Source organism: Cajanus cajan, chromosome 5 (genome assembly GCF_000230855.2).
Source record: "Cajanus cajan strain Asha chromosome 5, NIPB_CcT2T_4, whole genome shotgun sequence".
Classification (NCBI taxonomy): Eukaryota; Viridiplantae; Streptophyta; class Magnoliopsida; order Fabales; family Fabaceae; genus Cajanus; species Cajanus cajan.
In genome coordinates, this window is record NC_138521.1 from 59,848,509 (window position 1) to 59,868,893 (window position 20,385).

The 20,385-nt window shown below is 31.5% G+C and overlaps 3 protein-coding genes across 4 annotated transcripts; 1 reads left to right on the forward strand and 2 right to left on the reverse strand.

Annotated features, from left to right (window-relative positions):
* The first annotated feature begins 3,112 nt into the window (after positions 1 to 3,112).
* LOC109808941 (Pentatricopeptide repeat (PPR) superfamily protein) lies at positions 3,113 to 5,622 on the forward strand. The gene has a single exon (XM_020372143.3). The coding sequence runs from the start codon at positions 3,213 to 3,215 to the stop codon at positions 4,950 to 4,952; it is 1,740 nt and encodes a 579-aa protein (XP_020227732.1). The 5' UTR covers positions 3,113 to 3,212; the 3' UTR covers positions 4,953 to 5,622.
* A 364-nt stretch (positions 5,623 to 5,986) lies between these two features.
* On the reverse strand, positions 5,987 to 8,041 carry MDH (malate dehydrogenase). 2 transcript variants are annotated; one of them, XM_083075517.1, is made up of 2 exons: positions 7,883 to 8,041; positions 5,987 to 7,552 (listed from the first exon to the last, which is right to left on the reverse strand). In XM_083075517.1, the coding sequence occupies exon 2, from the start codon at positions 7,544 to 7,546 to the stop codon at positions 6,308 to 6,310; it is 1,239 nt and encodes a 412-aa protein (XP_082931643.1). In that variant the 5' UTR covers positions 7,547 to 7,552; positions 7,883 to 8,041; the 3' UTR covers positions 5,987 to 6,307. The 2 variants fall into 2 exon arrangements, with proteins under 2 accessions (XP_082931643.1, XP_082931644.1); XM_083075518.1 differs by having other exon boundaries at positions 7,846 to 7,999.
* Positions 8,042 to 11,373: 3,332 nt separating this feature from the next.
* LOC109808821 (Pyridine nucleotide-disulfide oxidoreductase family protein) lies at positions 11,374 to 13,603 on the reverse strand. The gene is made up of 2 exons (XM_020371972.3): positions 12,873 to 13,603; positions 11,374 to 12,310 (listed from the first exon to the last, which is right to left on the reverse strand). The coding sequence occupies exons 1-2, from the start codon at positions 13,557 to 13,559 to the stop codon at positions 11,609 to 11,611; spliced, it is 1,389 nt and encodes a 462-aa protein (XP_020227561.2). The 5' UTR covers positions 13,560 to 13,603; the 3' UTR covers positions 11,374 to 11,608.
* Between the last annotated feature and the right edge of the window lie 6,782 nt (positions 13,604 to 20,385).

The window sequence follows — 20,385 nt, forward strand, 5'->3', positions numbered from 1 at the left end:
TTTTTGCTATCAAATACTGTGTTCGTGAGGATAATAATCCAAAGCTTGACATTTTTATGGCAACAACCACAACTATTTCGATATTGGAGTAAATCATCCCCACCTAAAATCCTGATTTGCCAAGGTCTTTGGAGAGATTATAAATGATGTGAATGTGGTTCTACATGTTGTTGTCATTAATTCTCTCATTAATAACTTTTGTGATGCTTACAAATTTGGGTGATGTGAGTACTATCGTTGAGTAGATTTTGTGGCTTATTATGTGAATGTTCTTGTCAATTGCAAATTGACTAGGTAATTTAGCTCCTTTTTTTGTCATGATTATGCCTAATGCGTTTCAAGGATTGGTTACTGAAGCACCTTTGACTTAAGATTCAACTTTTGTACTTGTTGATAGGCTTATTCTAAAGCAGAGGAAGTGATTATGAAGCCATTTGAGTTTGAGCAATGCATTAGAACAATCTTTGCCCTAGTTCTTCATTTCAAATCCCTATTGAACCTAGCAAGATAAGTGAAAATAAGAGGCTTGCATGCATGGTAATATGTAATGAAGGATTTTGAAATAGGTTATTGTTTTAGTTCCCTAGTTAAAAAGAGTTTTCACATCTTTTTTATTTAATCAATAAAATTATAACTACGTATCTTGTTATCTAAACGTACTTAAATAACATCTAAGATGAATTCTTTTTTTTACACCTAATTAAGGTTGAGTGTGTTTTTCAATGAGAAAATTTCATCGAGTATAAGGCGGAGGTACACTTGTTTGAAAAAGACTTGTCCAATGGTATATTGGAGAGTGAACCAATATAAATCTTATATTCTCTTATTTTTGTTATCTTTTTCATTTGAGTATTCATATTAATCATATAGTATAATCTATCATTTGCATTCATTAAGATTGATCAAGTTTGTCTTTCTTTGATAATTGATTTTTAAATTTATCTAAATCATTAATTTTTTTTTAAAAGTTTCTTTAATTGATTAAAGATCCTCAAGAAACAATTTTTTAGGTATCCAATTCACATCCTCATAAATAAAGGCCATTGGTTTTTTTTTTTTAAAAAAGTATTATTCATGAAAAAATACTTGTCAACATTTTATATGTTTGGATCGTGAGTCTTATTATAAAGGGAAGAGGCATGAACCGTTATACTAACTCAATTTATTTAAAATTTAAAAGTTATTTCAATTACATGATTTCTTAATTAATGTATTTAACACATTCCAAAATAAGTCTTATTACGTACCCATTTCATCTTTGTATATGTACAACTTTTACATTTTAATCTTATACCTAGAAACTATGTGTTGTAGTCTTTACTCAGATTGCTTTTTAATCCTCTATCTTCCGTCCAAAATTTAAGTTAATAAAACAATTTAAAAATTAAGTATATGTGTAAACACTAAAAGGAGTTGAAATATGTATGTGTAAGAACTAAAACAAATAGTTTGTAAGTATAACGATTAAAATATAAAGAATGTATATGTATAAAAACTAAATAAATAGTTAAGAGGTAAAATATGTTTTTATTTCTTAAAATATTTTAAAATATTAGTTTTAGTTTTTATATAAGTTTAATATGTTTTTAATTATTTTATTTATAAAAAATAAATAAATTTAAGAGATTAAAAATATACTATTTTTTGATAAATATAAATATTAAAAATATATTAAGTTCTTATAAGAACTAAAATTAACATTCTAAAATATTTTGAGGGATTGAAAACATGTTATACTTTATCATATAATATCAAAATGGTTGCATATATAGGTCTAAATATTTTTTGTCCATATAATTTGACACAATTTCATTTTTCAGCTTTTTAAATTCTAAAATTTTAATTTTAACTTTTATTGTCAAATTTTGTTATAAAATTATAGACTTTTTTTACATCATGATGTCGACATGAAATAAAAGATAACATCATAGTGATATAATTAAGTGTCACGTTAATATAAAATTATATTATATTATATATATATATATATATATATATATATATATATCACATCATTATAATATCACATTACCGATAACATGTCTAATAAAAAATTGTTATCTCAACAAATAATATTTTGTCATTGTTATAATAGAGAAACTAAAAAAAAAAATAATGAAATATATTCTCAAGAGTTAAAATATAAAAAAATAAAAAATAAAAATAAAGGACAAAAAAATTGAGGAAAAAAAGTGATATATTTACACGCACAATTTTTTTGTAACACTTAAATATAATGTGTAAATTATATTTAAAATTAATATAAAATAAAAACTTATTCATTATTCATTATGTTTATGAAGTTATAGAAAGTTAAAATAGTATAGATGAAATTATAAATTCGAACAATGCGACAATTATAAAAAAAATATATTTATTTAGAAATCAATCAAATGAAACATTCATAAAGTTATGATAATAAGTTCCATAATGTGTAATGACAACAAAGATAGTCAGAGCTTAAAAGGTGTTCAATTGTGTATGTTAGTTATACATTATATTTAAGATTTAAATGTTTGTTCATACATATAAATGTTACTTTCTTTTGGTTTTTTTTTATAAGTTTTGTTTCTATATTTTATCTTATTTTTAATCTTATAACTGTTTTATTTTTAATTCCTCTACATGTTATTATTACCGATGTAACAATTTTTTTATATGATTATGATAACATGACATTATACCAACATAAAACTTGTAATATGACATTTTATTGATGTGATAAATGATATAATAACGTTTTTTTATATTAAAATGGCTTATAATGATATCATTAACTTATCATAAAACTAATATTTTTTGAAATAGAATTTAATGACACGTTTTTTTATCCAATTTAATGACATGTTAAAAATAAAGATTTACAAATATATTACTTTTCTCTTTATATTTACGAGACTTTTGTCACTTTGTTACTTATCCCTTTTTTTCTTATAATACTTTAATTAATTAACAATTTTTTTAATCAACAAATAATAGAATGGAAATTAATTTATCTTTCTAATTAACATTGGCGAATATGTATAACATTAGCTCTCATACGATTAGTATTATCCTTTTTAAACATTAATTATTTTGTGAGAAACAATTAAAGAAAAAGAAATATAATGAATTTAAAATAATAAAGATAATTAAAAAAAGAATGCTTGGGTAAGGTCTTCCACTCCCATGTAAATGTAATAAGAAGCTAAGCTACAGCATTGGTTCACCCTATGGCCTTAGAACCGCTGATTTCTGCCATAAAATCCGTTTGCCATAAGACCCATTTGTTCCAAATCCACGCTCACATTATACGCACAAAGCTCATTCAACACCCCACTGTTTCTCTTCACTTCTTGTCCCGTGTAGCTCTCTCTGGTCCTTTGCAAGATGCCACCTATTCCCACCGCTTCTTTCAGCAACTCAGCCACCCTTTGCTTTCCCATTACAACACCATGATCAGGGCCTCTTCCATCAGTCATTCACCGCAAAAGGCTCTTTTTTTATACCGAGACATGAGAAGACGAGGCATTGCTGCAGACCCTTTATCCTCTTCCTTTGCTGTTAAGTCTTGCATAACGTTTCTGTATCTTCTTGGAGGGATTCAGCTTCATTGCAACATCTTCAAAGACGGGCACCAATCTGATACCCTTTTGCTCACTGCTCTCATGGACTTGTATTCACAGTGCCAGAGGGGCCGTGATGCGTGTAAGGTGTTTGATGAGATGTCTCAGAGGGACACTGTTGCTTGGAACGTCATGATCTCGTGCTGTATTCGAAATAATAGGACTCGGGATGCTTTGAGTTTGTTTGATGTTATGCAGAGTTCGAGATATGAATGTGAGCCTGATGATGTTACTTGTTTGCTTCTTCTTCAGGCTTGCGCTCATTTGAATGCCTTGGAATTTGGTGAACGAATTCATGGTTATATTGTGGAACGTGGTTATGGGGGTGCTCTCAATTTATCTAATGCTCTTGTATCTATGTATTCGCGGTGTGGTTGTTTAGATAAGGCTTATGAAGTGTTTAAGGGGACAGGCGATAAGAGTGTGGTTTCATGGAGTGCAATGATCTCTGGTTTGGCGAAGAATGGATATGGGAGAGAAGCTATTGAAGCTTTTGAAGAGATGCTGAGAATTGGCATTCGGCCTGATGATCAGACATTCACGGGTGTCCTTTCTGCTTGCAGTCATTCTGGAATGGTTGATGAGGGAATGTCATTTTTTGACCGTATGAGCAGAGAGTTTGGAATAACTCCCAACGTTCATCACTATGGCTGCATGGTTGATCTTTTGGGCCGTGCTGGCTTGCCTCACAAGGCTTATCATCTTATAATGTCGATGGCGGTGAAGCCAGATTCCACAATATGGAGGACCCTGCTTGGGGCTTGCAGAATTCATGGCCATGTTACACTTGGTGAACGAGTAATTGAACATTTGATTGAGTTGAAGGCTCAAGAAGCAGGGGATTATGTTTTACTTTTGAATATATATTCTTCTGCTGGACACTGGGAAAAGGTAGCAGAGGTGAGAAAATTGATGAAAGATAAAGCAATCCAAACCACACCTGGTTGTAGCACAATTGAATTGAAAGGAATAGTACACGAGTTTGTTGTGGACGACGTTTCACATTCGAGAAATCATGAAATTTACGAGACACTGGATGAGATTAATAAGCAGCTGAAAATTGCTGGTTATGTTGTTGAACTTTCATCCGAGTTACATAAGATGGATGACAAAGAAAAGGGGTATGTGCTCTCTCACCACAGTGAAAAGTTGGCCATTGCTTTTGGGGTTCTTGCTACACCACCTGGCACAACACTGAGAGTGGCCAATAATCTCCGTATATGTGTTGACTGCCACAATTTTCTGAAACTTTTTTCTGGGGTTTACAACCGTGATGTAATTCTTAGGGACCATAATCGGTTTCACCACTTCAGGGGAGGGCACTGTTCATGTAGCGACTATTGGTAGGGATATCATGGGATGGTCATAGATGTATCATATCGAGCACCGAGTGTTAGTGAATGATTGACAAGGGCTACTACAAACGGAGAATGGCTAACTTTACGGCTGGTTTATCGTAAAATTTTGTTGAAATTTTGGCTTAATTGAATGCTGCCATACGTAAAACTACTATGGAGGTTTTAAACTGCATTTCAACTTTCAAGTGGGTTGGTGAAGGTTAGCTAACCATTGCTTTTATTTTAGACTATTATTTCATGGCACCCCAGCAGCACCTTCGCATATGTCTGAGGTTCGGTGGATAGATTATTCAAAGTTGATCCTGCAGATCACGGTGTCAGGCACCTGCCAAACACCAGTGACCTGAAGCAAAATGAAACCTGCTATCCGAGAATATTTTTGTTTTTTCTTTCCGAGAGGTTTTGCTTATATTGAAGGAGGTCTATTTTTGGATTAGTACAAAAATACAGGATAAGGATCATTTGCCACGAGACAAGGAAGGTTTGTCCCCTAGACAGAAGGGATTTTTGTTTGAGATTGGCATTCCTTATCTGCCAATCCGTTATCATCTTTCGAGAAACCCTCGATCAATCCTCTGAGCGATAATCATTTTTTGTTGTCAATATTTTATAAAAGGAACGGCAATAAAGTCAATTTTCTATGCATTTGATTCAGAAAACAGCATCTGACAATTTTTCCCCCATTTTATGTTCTTAAATCCTTCTCGTCATTTTGGCTATAGGGGCTACGAGAATAGAGTAATAATGTTATGAGAGTCTAATTGATCCTGACCGTAAAAAATATTTGATTAATAAAGGATTATAAATACAATTTACAATCCATGAGTCGTATAATTGAAACACCTCGTCATGCAGTTATTTATAAACTACAGATTTTTCTATGCACAGATCATTTGCATCCATCTACTAAAGGGTACATTGATGTGGCATTGATGACGAAAACTGTATTGTAAGCTCAATCACGCTAGTATGGTTGATTAAAATCTGCTAGTGAAAATGAGAGCGTGCCTAGAACCAGAAAGATTCAACAGAAAACCAAAAACTGGTCCAATGTCCATATTATTCAAAATGCAACGTTTACATTTTTCCAATTCTACATTATAATTGTGATATCTTTGGAGATTTCTTATCAAAACCTAAGCTCGGTATAGAGAATAGAAATGGAAGCTCCCTTCCGTTCTACCAACAAAACTAGTAATTTAAGTAGAATTGATACTGTAAAAAGTTTGAATCCTAAGTTCTGGAAGCAGAAAAGATGCTACAATAAATCCGCAACCAAAATTCTCTTAGTATTTATGCTCAAATAAAATATAACCCAAGAAACTACCCGCTGACAAAAGAAAGTTAAGCAGCAACAGCTTGCTTCTGAGCAAAAGCAACCCCCTTCTCTATGCTGGCCTTGAGTTCTGGCTTAAGTGCTTCCAAAGCCTTCTGCTCATAATCAGTTAACCCTTGGAGGTCAGATGGAATTAAAGCCTCGACTCCTTTCCTTCCAAGCTTCACCCTTGAAGCAAAGTATGGAAGGTCAGTCAAATCTGATTGCACATATGCGCACTCATACACATCCCCATCTCCATCAAGCGCGCGAAGAGACGATTCAACGAATCGAGCTGCTGCATACGCCATTGACAAGGTAGCAGACCCTGCACCCGCCTTTGCTTCAACAACTTCAGTTCCAGCGTTTTGAATCCTGACAGTTAACTCCTCAATTTCTTCATCAGTGAAACTCGCCGAGGGCCTTGTCTTCGACAACAGAGGAAGAATGGTAATCCCAGCGTGTCCCCCAACAACAGGGACATCGACATCAATCAGCTTCAGGTTCTTCCTCTGAGCAACAAACGTGTTTGCCCTCACAACATCCAGTGTGGTAACACCAAAGAGCTTTTTAGGATCATAGACACCCTTCTGTTTCAAAACTTCTGCAGCAATAGGCACAGTAGAGTTCACAGGGTTGCTGATAATTTGAATGAAAGCACCAGGGCAATTATCTGCAACAGCAGAAACCAAGTCCCTGACTATGCCGGCATTGATGTTGAAAAGGTCGTCACGAGTCATGCCGGGCTTCCTCGGAACACCAGCAGGAATGACAACAACATCCACACCCTTCAAACAATTCCCCAACTCAGAAGCTCCGGTGAAATCCCTGACCTGAGAGGGTGTGTTGCAGTGACTGAGATCAGCAGCAACTCCCTTAACATTTGCAATATCATAGAGATGCAGGTCGGAAACTAAAGGGGACATCTTGATGAGAAGCGCCAGAGGCTGACCTATCCCTCCAGCAGCACCAAGAACTGCAACTTTGTATGAAGCCTGAGGCTGGAAGCGGTAGTTGAAGTTTTGACTCTCCTTTTGAGCTTTGGATGCAAAAGATGCATGCAGAGCAGCACCCGTTTTGCTACCAAAAAACGATGATTCGGAGTCACATCTCACAGATGACATGGCCTTGAGGCCACAGAAAGCCTTCAAATGACTGTGGGAGTTGAATCTCAGTCCAAGAGGCTTTGATTGAGGGAATGAGGCCCCTCTCTGGCCGAGGGAACCGGTGCTTCCAATTGTGAAGGTAACTGCTGGTGCCGCTGCCATCTTAACCTGTGACACAAACTTGGCATCAGCTCTATTCCATTAACACACACAAATCTATCAGAGAGCAGAAACAAAAAACAGCAAAGAAACAAGAAATTGTAAGGTTTATTTTGCTACGGCATGCCCTATAGGTTATTCAACAGAAGCAATTAAATAGATTGGAAACTACATAGGGCAAGATGCATGTGAAAGGTGCAATGGAATCGCATGCGAGAGCATAATTTTGGGTGAAAAATGGAAAATTTAAGATGAAACAAAGAAAACGGGAAATGGAAGAAAAACAGATCTGGAATGAGAACCTAGAATTGGGATCTGGGGTGGTGGGAGAGAAGGTACCTGGGAATGGAGGAATGAAGAGAGTTTTAAAGAAGCGAAGTTGGGTTTGAAATCTCCGCCTTTGAGATGAGACGAATGCTAAGTGCAGCCGAATGCTGAATAAATATACCACTCCTCCCACCAAACGCAAAAGCTTAAAAGAATCTACTCCTAAAATGCTTCTTCACTCACATGCCACATTTTCTCATCACCATTCTTATTTTACTATTTTTAATTTTACTTTTTAACATTATTACTACACTCCCAAAAAAAAAAAACATTATTACACTACTCATAGGTCATTTAATATTAGTAATACTATATTTTCAATTCCATTAGATTTTTTTTTAATAATTATGAGACATAACTTTCTCAATGAATCGACTCATATCAAAAGTAAAATAATATCTTTGTATGCAACTCTATATAAAAAAAAACACACAAATATCAAATCTATAGTTCTAGTGAATTTATGATATTTATTTAAAGTTTTTTCCGTATTTCAAGATTTTTTGTGCATAACAATAATATCATAATTCTAATACGATTAGATTAATAATACCTCTTAAAGAAATTTTTCGATAATAGATTTATATTTTTAACTATAATATTAACAAAAAAAATTCATCAGTATTATCAAAGTAATCTCTGTCACCAAAATTGATTGATATCTTTAGGTTGTGTAAGAGGAGGAAACTAGAAAAGAGATTTGGTAAGAGAAAAATAGAAGAAAGATTAATTTTTTTACTGATTTATATTAAATTAAATATAAAAAAAAAAGTTAAAATGATGATCTAAATTAATTTACAAATGTCTCCCTTTACAATTAAGTTTTCATTTAAATTTTTTATATTAAATAAGTCTATATAAGAAAGTTTGCCATAATTGAGTATAGACCTTTTATAATTAATTATTATTTTTCACAATATCTAAAAATCTTTGAAACTCAAAATATAGCTTCTATAATTAATTATGTAATCGTCATAATCGATTATGGACGAGAGATAGGTCTCACTTTGCACTCACGTGAATATATCACAAGTAACAATGATAAGCGATTGCAACTTCCCCTCAAATCCTCTAAAAGGGGTGATAAAAAGAATATAAAATAAAAATAAAAATAAAAAGATATGGACCTCATGTATTTATTTTTTTCTCTTTTATTCTACCAAATAAAACAAGAAGTCATGGAACCAACAAAGTGACTAGATTCATTTACCTTTAAAGATGATGAATTAATCAAACTACATTATTAGTTAGCTTATTTTAAAAATAATCATTAAATTATTAAATGCACAATTAGATATTATAATTTATTTATATATAACATATTGATATAAAAATTATTATAGAATGTGTGAATCAATTGCCACTAAAAATGTTTTAGACTTAAATAATAGTTCTCAAATTTGATATTTGATATATAATAATATTAAATATTTAAAAAAGAAGTTTTATCGTATATAATAATTCTATATGTCTCAAACAAGAGATTTATAGTTATATATATATATATATATATATATATATATATATATATATATATATATATATATATATATATATAATGCACAGTTGATATAGGAAATAATTAAAAAAAACATTAATGTATATTACAATTTAAATAATTTTTTGATATTTTTGCTATCTATTTTCTCAAGATTTATACAAAATATATTTAAAATAATAATTTGAAATAAATGATAAATAATATAGTCGCCACAATTGAATTTGATATGAGTTTACAATAATTTATTCATTTCAATTAATCAATTAAACTAGACTCCTTAATAGTATAGAGTTATTTTAAAGAAGCCTTTGATTGTGTTACTTTAATAATATTTCTAAGTTATTGGTTGTTGTATACAAAGGTAAGTATATTAAGATATCTTAAGTCATTTGATTGAAGTGCATGATTTGTTATAAAACTCTTTAATAAACCAATTTTGGTTCTCATGAATAAAGAAATAGGAAAAATGTCTTTCAACATGTTCAGTAATGCTAAAGTGGAATTATTTTTAAAAAAAAATAAGAAATAAAAGAAAAAATATATAAATGTAATAATTGATATAATAATAAATAAAGAAAGATAAAAATAAATGGGTTAGTAAAGAGATGAAAATAAAAAAATAAAAAAAATAACTCCAAGCGTGTGGTTCAGCGGTAAGAATTGATCCACGCTTAAGCAAAGTCAGCGGTTCGAATTCTGCCTTGTGTATGCAGCCGCGTTAAATCTTACCCTTGCATTTCGCATCCTTTACTTAACATTGTCTTGACTTTTGTGGTATAGTTAGTACACAGTATTTCAAAATAAATAAAAATAATAGAAATTATCAAACTAAATGAAAAGTAATAGGAAGAAATTTTTTGAAAAAATAAAACAAAAATAGGTAAACAAACCACATGCCTGATCATCTCTGAAGCTGCAATCCAACTTCATCTTCCTACCTTGTCCGTTTGAAATTTTACTATATTAGTTATTATAATTGCATTGCAAAACAATACCACCGAAACACAAATAACAGTCGATGGGGACAGAAAACTGCAAAGAAAGAAGTCATCTTTAGCGTGTGTTTGGATTTGCGTATTGAATTATGTTTTCGAACAAAATTACGTCAATTTGATGAGAAACAAGTAATATTTGCTTCTGATTTTCACGTTTTTTACGCGATTCAGATGCTGTTAACGCGGAACCAAACACACAGTTAGTTTAGGGGGAAAACAAAATGACAATCGTACAACCATCTTTATAAAAATAAAAAATAAAAAATTGCATTGCATGGTTAATGGTACCAAATATTCGAAATATTACGTACTAGCGTTTCAACTTCGACCCTTGAATACAACCAAGAGGTAAAGGCTACTCTTTTTTTTTCGTATAAACCCATTCTTGATTATATAAAATTCATAAAGCAGACTTTGAGCGCATGCAGTTGTAACATTCATTACATCATTGACATGGATATCATTAAATTTAACCTCAAATCAATTTCCTTCCATCAGTTTCTTGCAATCCTTTTTTTTTAAATGGAAATGTGGAGGAATCAAATTCCCTCACATTGCTTGATAATCACAACCCTCTGTAAAATCAGGATCAGCCAATTGGTGTTGAATTGTTGATCCACGCTGCATTGGTTCTTTAAATCCTTCTATTTTCCATTGAGTTATCCATACATATAAATGGGTGGGAACTGGAAAGTTAATTGACAGGTATATAGCAACATATTTAACACGTATATTTTCAATTTGGAAGAGCTTAAGTCACTACGTAAGTCATTAACAGCACAACTTGAGAAAGAACCAAATTCTAACCGATAAAACCAATGGCAAGGGTGTCTCATAAGTATACTTTTGCATTTCAATCAACCATTGCACAAGCATCGAGCACCTCATCGTCCCTCAATTCGTGTAAGAGGATTTCAATCACCACAGAAACTTGGCTGTCACCGTTCTTCCGGAGGAAGCTTCGGAGATCGTGCACTCACCGCCTAAAAACTCTGTGGCTCTTATAATTGAGATAGGAAGTGATAGGATTTATAAGACATGTGATTTCAAGGTGATTTCAATCCCATTGTTACATTGTAGATAATAGGTGCAAATACCAGTATGGGATTGCATGAAAATTCAATCCTTTTGCTTACACAGATATAGCTATTACTTGACTATAAGGTGATCATGTCCACTGGAAAATACAAAATGCAAAATGAAGTATAAATATATTAAGAGTGAGGCAGATAATGAGTATTGTCATACATTGAGTTTGTTCATCTCCCTCCTTATGGCATTGGCCCTGACTAAGCTCCCGATGGTGTTAATGGCCAATTTGAGATCCTCCAATGGGTTGCCAGGTACAACTGTCTTGTACAAATAGCTATCAAAGGTCATCTTCTGCACATAATCATCAGCACACATCTCCACAAACGCTTCCCTGGCAGGGTTGGACCTATAAAACACCTTCTGAAGCACATCCAAGACCTTGTAAGTAGGCCAATAAGTCTTGTCCCACTTCTCCAAGTACTTCCTCAAGTCCCCTTCTTCCACCATCCTTTTCCCATTCTCTGAGCCTTCCACAATTGCCTCTGCACACATCCTCCCACTCTTGGCTGCAAAGTAGATCCCCTCTCCGGAGCATTTGGTCACATAGCCGGCTGCGTCGCCCACCAGCGCCACTCTCCCCAACAACCGCCGCGGCCGAGGGTGTTCCGGGATAGGGTGAGCCTCCACCCGGATGATCTTGCCTCCCAGAATCTTGTCCTCTGCTCTTTTCCTTGTTGCTAGTTGGAACTTCTTGATGTCACCCTTGTGTGTCACAGTGCCCGTGCCAACAGCCACATGGTCACATTTTGGAAACACCCACCCGTAGAAATCTGGAGAAACATCATCACCCACGTACATCTCAGCAAGATTCTCGTAATACACCATCTTCTCATCTGGGATTTTTATCCTCTCCTGAGAAACCACGCAATCAAAACCACACATGATGGTGTTACCTTTCCAAAATCATAACAAATCACCTAAAAAAATCTTCACTTAGAAAGCTCAAACCCACATATACACTGAATTTTCTATTACCATATGTCAGAAGAAATTTGATACATCCCAGAGAGCATTAATAGGTAAAAGCATCTATTTAATTAGTTACTAAACATTTCTTCACCAGCTAATTTGATTCTTGACAATACGAAAAGGCAGAAGCAATTTACTCTCGTGTTACTTTGGCATCTACTAGACTACTTGGTCATCAGTTGTTCTGGTGTGCTTCTATTACATTAGAGGCCAAATTGACAATGATTCTCAAACTGATTTGAAAATGTTCGAATTAAATTGACAAGTTTATAAACCATTTTACGTGAATTGAACTTCTCTGGAAGTTGAAATCAACTTATTGACTTAGTTTAATGTTAAAAACTCTGTGTTTAACTTGATTTATTTATTTTTCGATAATCATATTCATAGTATTAGTAGCGAGTATTCATGACATGAATGATAAGAAGCTAAAGAAGAAGAAAACCTGAAAAGCGATGGCATAGTCATAGTCTCCAGCATCAATAGACTTGGCCACTCGGGAGTTAGCCCCGTCAGCACCAATGACAGCATCAACTTCCAAGGTACTCTTCTGGCCAACCCCACCGGTTTTGACATCGTAGCTAGAGTAATGAAGAACGTAGGGGGAGTTACTATCCTTAGGAATATCCATTTTCAAGAACAACCCGTTGATGACGTTAGCACCGTTCTGCTTGGCGCGGTCCCTCAGGTAAGAGTCCAGCACCTCACGCCGCACCATGCCGATGTACTCGTGCGGCTTCAGCGTCCTCCCAATGTCCACCGCCACGTTCGACGGCGATATCATCTTCATCTTCGTCACGCGCCGGTCGATGATGTCCAGCGGCAGGTCGAACTCCCCCACCATGCACAGCGGAATGGCGCCGCCGCACGGCTTGCAGTTGTCCATCTTCCGCTCTATCAGGAAAGTCTCCACGCCGCCCTTCGCCAGCGTCTCCGCCGCGGCTCCCCCCGCCGGGCCGCCGCCCACCACCGCCACGCGGAGGTTCCGCCCCGGGAGCTTGGGGCTGAACTTCCCGGCCACCACCCTGAACTTTCTCTGGGGAGCGCGGGGACTCCGGTGCGCGGCGAGGGGCGGCGCCTCCGGCGAGGAGTGGCGGAGGCCGACGAAGGACTTGAAGGCAATGGAGTTCATGGTGATATGCGAGTGTGAGAGTGTGGCAGTGGGCAGTGGGTGAGAGGGGTTTGATTTTTTAACATGCATGGGAATGGGATATGGGGTGGGATTTGAGGGGGTTTGTGGCCGTTGGATTGATTTGATTGACGGTGCTGATTTGATGTGGATAGATTTTTAGATGATAGAGGAGTTAGGTGGTGGATTTTATTATGAGTGGCTCTCGTGCTGCCACGTTGCGTTTTGTGTCGTCGCTCTTTAATACTGTCTTTAATTCTGATGTGGATTACTGTAGTAGGGATAGAAGAGAAGTCAAATCTGCACCGTTGATTTTACTTTTTCAGGTTTCATAAATTTAAGCAAACAAATGACAACCGCTTGATGATGACCGGAGGATTGACCGTGTCCAAAATGAGTGCAGCCAATCCAGGTGCAGCCTTCAATTTTTGAGACGTTATCATTTAATCAGCTTCACAACTTCCCCGGCATGTCACGTGGCGGAAGAAAGGTGTCTGTTTTTTTTGGGTGCATTAGGGAAAGAAGTAAGAAACAAGAAACAAACGAGAAACAAACAAACAGAATTTACGTAGTGCTTGTTTTTGGGTGATTTACTGTTTACGAGTAACGAAAGGTGAGGAAAGTTGGCGTTTGTTTCCACCGATTTGTAACGATGGAAAGGCGAAGAAAAGCGAGGAGAAGCACTGTTGCTCTCCTCGCACGAGAGGGAATAAAAGAGGTGAAAGACACGTAGGATTTGTGAAAATCCGAAAATGCCCCTCCCATGCATGTGCCATGCAGCAAAGGATTCACGTTCAACGAATGAGCATAATCGATTATGGCCTTGCATAATCGATTATGGGTGAGGCATAATTATGGTTGGCCACATAATCGATTATGGCCTTGCATAATCGATTATCGATTATGGGTGAGGTATAATCGATTATGCAGGGTATTTTCGCTGCCAGTGGAAATCGGAACGGCCCCGGAACGGCCCGTTCCAAAAATGCATGTTATGAGAAAAATAAGAAAGCAGAACGGGCCGTTTCACTTTTGGCCTTTGCGTAGTACTTTATAACCCCAGAACGGTCGTTCCACTTTCGGAACGGGCCGTTCTAGGCACATTAATTTGTTTTTAGTACGTGTATATATATATATATATATATAATATTAATATTTAATTTATAATACCTTAAATTAAATATAATTATTTAATATTAATATTTAATTTATATATATATATTAAATATTAATATTAAATAATTATATTTAATTTAAGGTATTATATATTAAATATTAACATCAAAAAGTGGAAATATAAAAAAAATCAAGTAAAACATGTTTATAAAATTATAATAATAACACTTTCATAAACATTAATAAAATAATGTTACAAAATATAATTATCATAATATATTTTGTTATTATTATTTATTATTATAAATATTATTGTTTTTATTTTTATTAATATTAATATTAATATTTATTATAATTAGTATCATTATTATTTATTATGATTCTTATTATTTTTCTAATATTTATTATTATTCTTATCATTATTTATTATTTTTTTAGTAAATAAACCCTATTAATATAATTTTATTGTAATTATTATTAATTACAATAAATAATATTATACTCATTTTTAATCCAAGGGTAAAAGTGTAAATTATATATTCATCTCTTAAATTTTTATTTTTTATCTATCATTAAATTTAAAGCAAATATTTAAATTAATTTATTTTTAAATTAATTTTTTATAATTTTTTTAGTTAAAATTTATATATTTATCTTTTAATTATAATAATTATAAAAAAAAATTAACCTAAGGGCAAAATAGTAATCTTTCACAACTATTAATTAAAAAATCTATTTTTATCTATCACATCAATCAATTCATTCACAAATTTTCACAAACTTTCTCTACACTTTCCACTCACTTTCCCTTAATCCAATCAACCTCACTTTCCACTCACTTTCTCTTCAAATCCCTCCTTTTCTACTCTCCCTTTTCCATCCTCAAATCCAATCAAAGCCTTCAAATCCAATCAAAGCCTTAAAGTATAAGAAAGGTTTCGGTTTAGCAGTTGCCAAAGTGGTCGATGGCCTGGGAATTTTGAGCAATCATACTTTCATCCACACTTCTCTTAACATTATCTATTTTATTGCTTATTATATGTGATAATAGGAGGGAGATACGTAATAGCATTTTGGTGCCTCATTTTATTGGAGTTCTTAAATATTAAACAACAATGTTTTAACTGATAAAAGCATTTTGGTGCCTGATTTTTTACTATCGAATGACAATTGATGAAAAACAGATTGTACTGGAATATAGGAAAGATATATTAATTATACGTTCAGTAGTTAAATTAAGAACTCAAATAAGAAATTTATTATTGATGTAATATTTTGTAAAAATTTCCAGATCTTACATTATAATGGGGTCCACTAAATAAAAATTAAGAAACTCACTTAAACAACTAAATATTAGAGATGTTCTAAGTGGGTTTAATAGATGTGATAATAGGAGGGAAATACATAAGTAGAAGTGATTATTTACTATTTTTCACATAAGATACCTATCAATATTATAGTTATTTAAAAAAAATGTTTTATTGATTGTAATTATATCAACGACTTATATAAGTTTTTGTTTTAAGTTATAATACACTTATTTCACTAAATAATTTTATTTTTATATTAATTTTTAGTTATTCATCTATTAAATTAAAAGTTTTTAATATATATCAAGTCTAATTTTTTTAAAAAAATTTGAAAGTTATTTAATGTTTCATTTTATTAATTCAAATTGATGAATATTACTAAAATTCAACTTAAAATATATGAGTTATTAAGTAAATAAGTATATTATGACTTACTCTTAAAGTAAGTAATTTCCCCTCCATATGTGTGTGTTGATGTGATACATATAAGAATAAGGCTCTTTCTTTGAGTTCCTCTTAAAAAAATTATTTTGGAATAATGTTTATATAATTTTTTCAAGGTCTATTACTTAAAAGTCACTTTTGTATTATTAAAAATTCACTACAAAAGACTTATCTTTAAAAGATATACAAATATAATTATTTTTTTCAAAGTTTATCTCTAAAACATTCTTTTTATTAAAAGATATTTTTATTCATTTTTATAAAGCTTCACTTTTTCAAAATTCATAACTCAAAAGTAAGGGTGGATAGATGAATTTGGTTCACAAGTCATTCCATAAACTTGTGAACCTCACATATTTTTTTATTTTCAAATTTGAACAACTATGTTTAATTTTTGAACTTATTTCGTGAAGTTCCTTAACTTTGTAGATTTAATTCACATACTCACGTCCGCAGACTTTACTAATTAATTTTTTGTACATTAAGACTTTAATATTTTGTTGTATATTTAAACTATGTTTAGTTAATGTGTATTTGTCATTTAAATTATGTTTAAGACATTTAATACTTTTATTATTGAAATTTTGATAATATTATCTAAGTATTGTTAATATTTTTAGTCTTACATTTCAATATTTAATATTTATGACCATTCTAAATATTCATAAATTTTAATGTGATGAATTTTATCATAAGAATAAAAAATACTTTTTCTTTTACCTTTATGCATTTTTTATTTATAAAAAATATTTTTCTAAAATCATTATTTAGACATACAAACTGGTCCATTAATCCATGAATTTTAGCCATTGGATATGGATTTGAAAAAAAATCCATTTATTTTGAGGATTGGACTTATCCGTTTATCTATGAATTTTTGCAACTCAAATGTAGATTTTGTAAGCTAGACCTTAAACAAGCCAAACCGATTTGGATACCCACTTCTACTCAAAAGTAATTTTTTATATTATAAAAAATTCACTCTAAAAGGTATATCTCTAAAAGATACTCCTTTCATTTTTTTTAACATTTAAGGTTTATGTACAAGAATTAAAAAAAAATATTGATATTTTAGTTTTTTACAGTATTTATTATTTATTTTTCTGTTATACCTTTTAGGTGGTTGGAGAAAAAATAAGTACATTAAAAATGAATAAACACAATATTTAGTAAACATACATTAATTATTAAAAATAAAAATAAAAAAATAATAATAACTCATTAATTTTAAAAAAGTGACAATAAAAAAATAATAAAAAAATAGTGTCAAAATAACTATAAAAAATGGAAAGAATATATAAATATAATTACTTTTTTCAAAGTCCAGAAACATTTTTATTATTTTATCATAAAATTATTATTTTTAAAAAATATCTCACTTTAAAATTTACTTTACACTTGAGGATATGTTATGTGAGCGCTGAATTTATATTAAAAAAATACTAATAAAAAAAACTTATTCAAAAGATTGCGTTAAAAAATCTGTATCTAACTATCTATCGCGAATATGATTGAAATTATTCATTATTTATCTATGCTGAAAAAGTTCTTAAATTTTTAAAAATATACTATCATTTCATGATCTTTAATTGTTTACGGATAACGTGTATGAATAATTAAAAAACATATTTAATAGATATAAATTTGGATTAAATATTTTTATTTAATGTTTCATTATTTTAACTTTATTATCTATTTTTTAATTAAGTGAATATTTGATTAAAAATATTTATTAAATAGTTATAACTAAAAAAATATCAATTAGACTTAAAATTTCAAATTATCAACTGTCCTACTAAAATAAAGTCAAAGTTTGGTAACTTTTGATATTTACCAACTTTTGAGGGTTAGGCCTAGATCAAACATGATGGATCATGTTAAAAAGGTCTAAATTTAATTTAAACTCGAAATTAAAGCTAAAGTCCTAAAGTTCATCAAATGAGGTAGAGTTGGACCAATAGTAGACTTACTGCCAGTTACGAACCAAAAAGTCCAAATTCATTTCAAAACTTTAAAAATAAGGCATGAGCCCAATAAATGTTTGGTTGCGAACTAAACCCAAGTTGAGCTAAATAGTAAATAAGCATAATTTTAATTTATGTTCAACATTTAAAATTCAATATCTACATTTTATTGAGATGGTTTCAGTCAAGCAAGTTGTGGGATATAGTTGATTAGGCTAAAAAAAAAAATCATTCAATTTGTAATTTTAAAATGAGACTCCGCTTGGTAAAAACTTAGTTTGGTATTGTATTTTCTTTCTCTATATAAGTGATAGGTGTCAATATTATTTAAATAATTTAACTCTTTTGACATTTATTTAACTAGTTTTAAAAAAATTGTGCGTTACTTTTAAACTATTACAAAATTTAAAATAGTTGTGTAAATTAATTAATTTATAAAGAGTTAAATGAAAATTTTACTTAAACTTTTATTTTATGTCTTGTAAGATTTAATGAAGATCTAAAGTTTCAAAAAAAAAATCAATCTACTCAAGTGTTTGGAAAAACACTAAGTCTTTTTAAAATAAGTCATTTAAAGGAAAAGAGTAAGATTTGAAGCAGGAGTCAAACTGCTCAACTGTTTAGAAATGGTTTAGCATATTAACTTCAATAGCTGCAGAATTTTAATTCCCTAAGGGTTTAGTTGATGGAGTTCCTTCACCATGAAAAATTTTCCAAATCGTTCAGTTATTTAAAAAAAGATTGAACGATTTACTCTCTCCTCCATACTCGATTTTATTATGTTGCACCTAAAGAAGACTTAGAGGGAAAAATAGAGGGGGATAACCACATAGATGTGCAAAAATCAAAAAGTAAACAAGGAGTTTAAGAATCAGCTAGTAACGGAGGTTCTAGGATTTTTTTTTTTTTTTTTACATATTCTATATATTTTGGATTAGCTTTCCTCATCAAGATTGGTTGATCTTTTCTCTTTTGTTGATATTGAATGTAGTCCATCAAACTCTCATGCACTTCTTTTGATTATATATATGTGTGTGTGTGTATGATTTTCTATTATTCATTGTTAATGATTTTGATTCCATTTTTAATGTTAGGATAACTTGATCATTCATTTTTAATCTTTGATTTGAATTTTGGTTGAAAAACATTTTTCAAATCTTGTTTTGAACTAAATCACCTAATGACTCTAAAAACTAGGAATACATTTGAAGTTGTTAATTGAACAAATTCTCAAACTTAATGCAAGGTTTCTAACTAGATGAATAGAGGAATCGTTTATTGAGTTAAATTTCTTAGAATTTTTAAGTGTAAGAGATTGATTTGGAATTATATAAATGAACTCAATAAGATTAGATAATAAAAATCATATGTATGCGATCTTAGGAGTGAAGGTGAGATTGGTGAAACTCAATCTTAATAACTTTGCATATTGTTATCTTTTAATTTTACAATTGCTTTATTTGTTATCTTTTTATAATTTCAATATTGAAATATGAATAACATCATGTTTATAATATTTGTTAATCTTTCTATTTCAAGCTTTTACTAAGATAGCAAAAATTATAAATATCTACAAAGTTTTTAAGGTTTGACAACTTGTACTCCTTTTATAACTACAAAGATTTAGTGTGTTTGCCTAAAAAATTCATCAATAAGCCTGTATCGAATAATGATAAGTATTGAGAAAAGGCAAGTTTTAATTCATGCTCAAAATTTAAAGTGTATATCTTGCATTTTGTCTTGACTGAATCAGTTACGGCTTCAATGTTAGATGAAAAAATTCCAAATTAAACAAAAAAAGACTCATATTTTATTTGCTCTCAAAATTTAGAGTACATAGCCTACATTTCATCAAATGCGTTTGAGGTTGTAACATAATGTCAGTCGCAGTATATAATGTGCTGGGCTAAAAAATTTTCATTTTAATATTCTACAATGTGATCCAAACTCGATAAAAGTCCTATTTTTGCAAGCTTTTTTTTCTTCGATTGAAGC